Source organism: Neolamprologus brichardi, chromosome 5 (assembly GCF_056152115.1).
Source record: "Neolamprologus brichardi isolate AB-2024 chromosome 5, ASM5615211v1, whole genome shotgun sequence".
In the NCBI taxonomy this organism is placed as follows: domain Eukaryota; kingdom Metazoa; phylum Chordata; class Actinopteri; order Cichliformes; family Cichlidae; genus Neolamprologus; species Neolamprologus brichardi.
Window position 1 is genome coordinate 32,746,136 of NC_142108.1, and position 3,769 is coordinate 32,749,904.

Sequence of the window (3,769 nt, forward strand, 5' to 3'; positions counted from 1 at the left end):
GACAATGAGCCAGTCCATTCAGATCAGTTCAGTGGTGTTCTGCATTCACTTCATCACTGCAAGTGCAAGCACTAATGTAGCTTGCAAGAAGCCAAAAGCAATAATTACTAATTAACAGTACTATATAAAGTATCCTGCTCTGCAATTTCAAAATTTCCCTCCACATAAACCACCACATAAAATCCATTAGTGAGCCAATGGTAGCAAAATGTTTGCAGGAAAAAGGCTCATTTGATTATTTTCCCATCATGCACATAATTGGAGAACCTGTCTTACATAAGTAACAGCAAAACTGTCATACCATTTTTCAATTTAGCACAGTAATGCTTTATGGAAAAATGGGCCGTCAATGAAGTAGCATGTTACTTTGGAACATATTACACTAAACACTGAGCACCAAAAATGAATCCAATAACCCCAAATTCTGAAAACTCATGAAAATATGTTTTTATTTGCTGTAGGTTAGGTTACTGCAGTTTTCTCCTTTGTGATACAAACAGGAAGTTACAGTATTTCTGCCTACAGCTTCAAAATACAGAGACTAACAGAACACTGTTTGACTGTGAATGAGAGTTTAGAAAGATCAAAAAAATTGTAAGTCAGGATGATATGAGAAACATAAAGTGAATTTCACTACTCCCATTACTTCTACTTAGTCTGTATCTAAAAGAAAATGGTAATAAAATTAAGAGAAATTGATAAATGTGTAACATCAACAATGTCTGTCTTGTCTGGGTTACCTGTGTACAAAAGCATTAGCATTTTTTGTATGAAACAAGTATTTTTTCAAGTACTTTCTGAACATCTTATCTCGTATTCCATAAACAATTGGACTGATGATTCGAGGCAGAACATGTATTAGTATTGCGATTGTGTAGCGAATAGTCAGGACTCCTTTTGGGAACAAGGATGTCAAACCACTCAGCAGCAAATCATAGACGTAGTTGAGCATGCACAGCAGCAGCTGGAAGCCGTGCAGCAGTACAGTGTTTCTTGCTTTCCTGGCGTTTGCAGCAGCTGCCTGTGCAGCGAAAAGGATTCTGAAATATGTGTAGACAAGGGTGAGCCAAACAATAACCAGAAATACAATGTTGGATATATCTCTCTTCTTTTCTAGCTCAGGAGGTCTGAAAGTTGTTTTCCAAAGGCAGAAGACTCTTGAATGAAAGAAATCTCTGGATTCTGTGGCCAAGATGGTGAATAAATCTGGCAGAATTGTAAGTGAACTTAGCACCCATATCACTGTGATCACAACGGTTACATTTTTGACTGTACATATCTGTGAGTGCTGGAGAGGGAAGCATATGGCAACATAGCACTCTACTGCCATCACAGCGAGGGTCATTGGAGTGTTAAGGCTGGGAATGACGGCAATCACTAGCAAAATAATACAGAAGGACACATGAAGAGTGAAAACGGCGTAACTGAGAACTGTAATGAGGGTGAACATGATGAGCAGGAGGATATCATTGATTACCAGATGAATGTACAGGATGTAACGAGGATTTGTGTGGAAAACCTGAAGAGAAGGACAGGATTTAGAACATGAAAGGTGAATTATCCCACTAAACATTGAACAGTGGATAAAAAACAACTGCTTCAGTGACCAAACTTGGACGTCCAAAAATATCATTTAAAAGATGTCACTCCAACGTCTCTTTGCGCGATGGAATGTTCACAGTGCAGAATATATCACATTCTGTCATCTAGTATCTAGTTCTAAATGGATGTAATAAATAGATGCAAAATTTATGAGCAGGATACAGACCTCATGTTTTTTGAATATGTGCAGCAAGGTGCCGTTGACATAGATGATGGTGATACAGAGGACCACAGTTATCACATTCTTGACAATAGCTATGTTTAACGGGTCCCGATACATAACTGTTGTCAAATTCATGGCAGCATTTGAAAGGTTCATGAGTTGGCCAAAATACCTGTGGACATCATTGATTGTTATGGCAGGTTGTAACACAGAAGGTGTAAACTTTAAAAACACGGCGAAGTTTCTATGAGCATTCCTTATCTGATCAATAATAATCTTAGAAATCTTAAATATTCTGCAGCACTATTACACCAACCATAAAACACCATATCCAAGCATCAAAAGTAATTCATTTTGCTTAGGCAAAAAATGCATTTCAGAAAATGCATTTTCTGCAATGTAATCCACCATAAATTATTTATTCTAATCAATTTTATAAAGTTCAAAAACCTTTCTGCTCCAGTTTACAACAAACTATGCTTTTCTGCACTAAACTCTGCTTTAGTTAAGTGTGAACTGCAATAAGACATTTTCATTAAAGAAAAAACTCCACATGTTTGACCTATAACATTAACTTAGTCACAACGAGCTGGATAATAGCAGCATTCTCATTCAAAGCAGTAACTTAAATGATAGTTGATAATTGCGCCTGGTTGTGTTACAATCAGAGTTATTATATAGCTGATCACATAAAAAAAATTATACTACACTAAATGATTCAATACAATACAAATCTCAAAGAATATATAAATTGTTTTCATAAACCACCCCACCCACCAAAGAATAGGTGCTCGCCGGTTATGGTTGACTTCTGTCTAATAAGTTAGTAGCACTTGATAATTTATAAAAGTGGTTATATGCAAATGGCGTCAGGTGTGTCTATGTGTGTGAGAGAGGGAGATATCCCCTCCCCCAGGAGTGCTCGTACCCGTTAGTGCATGCACGTGTGTATTAGGCACTTTTGCTAGCTCACAAAGAAGAGACAAGAATCACTGCAAATGTGTCAATATCATGCTTTGTCTTATGGTCCATCTCCTTAGGTTGACATGACACCAACACATGGTCTAGTGTCTATGTTTAAAGTTTGAAAAGTCAGAGGATATTGTCAGCATTTAGTCTACAACATCCACTAACCCCAGCTGTCCAGCTAACCTGAAACATCTCTCTGTATTATATGTGTATCAGGGCCCTAGGCCATGTGCGTGCATTAAAGGACTCCATTCAACAGGCCTGCTCATTAAGGGCCTTAATACCCATTATTTTTTGTCTTTTACATCAGTATGAGAAAACATAGATAGATTTTCTTTAGAACATGCAAATATAATTGAAATAACAAGGGAAAAAAGAAAAAACAAAATTTATAAAAAATTAAGTCCATCCATCATCCATCTTCATCCGCTTTATCCGAGGCCGGGTCGCGGGGGCAGCAGCCTAAGCAGAGAGGCCCAGACCTTCCTCTCCCCAGCCACCTCCTCCAGCTTATCCGGGGGAACACCAAGGCGTTTCCAGGCCAGCCGAGAGATATAATCTCTTCAGCGTGTCCTGGGTCTGCCCCGGGGCCTCCTCCCGGTGGGACATGCCCGGAACACCTCACCCAGGAGGCACCCAGGAGGCATCCTTGTCCAGGACGAAAGTCAGCCTCCCAACATTTCCCGACCTCAGGATAAGTGTGCATTTGACATACCTGTAGGAGAAATTTGATCTGCCTTCACTCACAACCTGGGGGTGATCGTGGCTCAAGAGTTAGGAGTTCGCCTTGTAATCGGAAGGTTGCTGGTTCGAGCCCCGGCTCGGACAATCTCCGTCGTTTTGTCCTTGGGCAAGACACTTCACCCGTTACCTACTGGTGTTGGCCAGAAGGGCCGATGGCGCGATATGGCAGCCTCGCTTCTGTCAGTCTGCCCCAGGGCAGCTGTGGCTACAACTGTAGCTGCCTCCACCAGTGTGTGAATGGGTGGATGACTGGGTGTGTAAAGCCAAATCCGCACCGTTGTTTACAGTGCA

At 40.5% G+C, this 3,769-nt stretch overlaps 1 protein-coding gene across 1 annotated transcript; it reads right to left on the reverse strand.

Annotated features, from left to right (window-relative positions):
* Positions 1–736: 736 nt before the first annotated feature.
* On the reverse strand, positions 737–1,633 carry LOC148102855 (odorant receptor 131-2-like). Its single transcript, XM_087841394.1, has one exon. The coding sequence runs from the start codon at positions 1,631–1,633 to the stop codon at positions 737–739; it is 897 nt and encodes a 298-aa protein (XP_087697520.1).
* Positions 1,634–3,769: the final 2,136 nt, after the last annotated feature.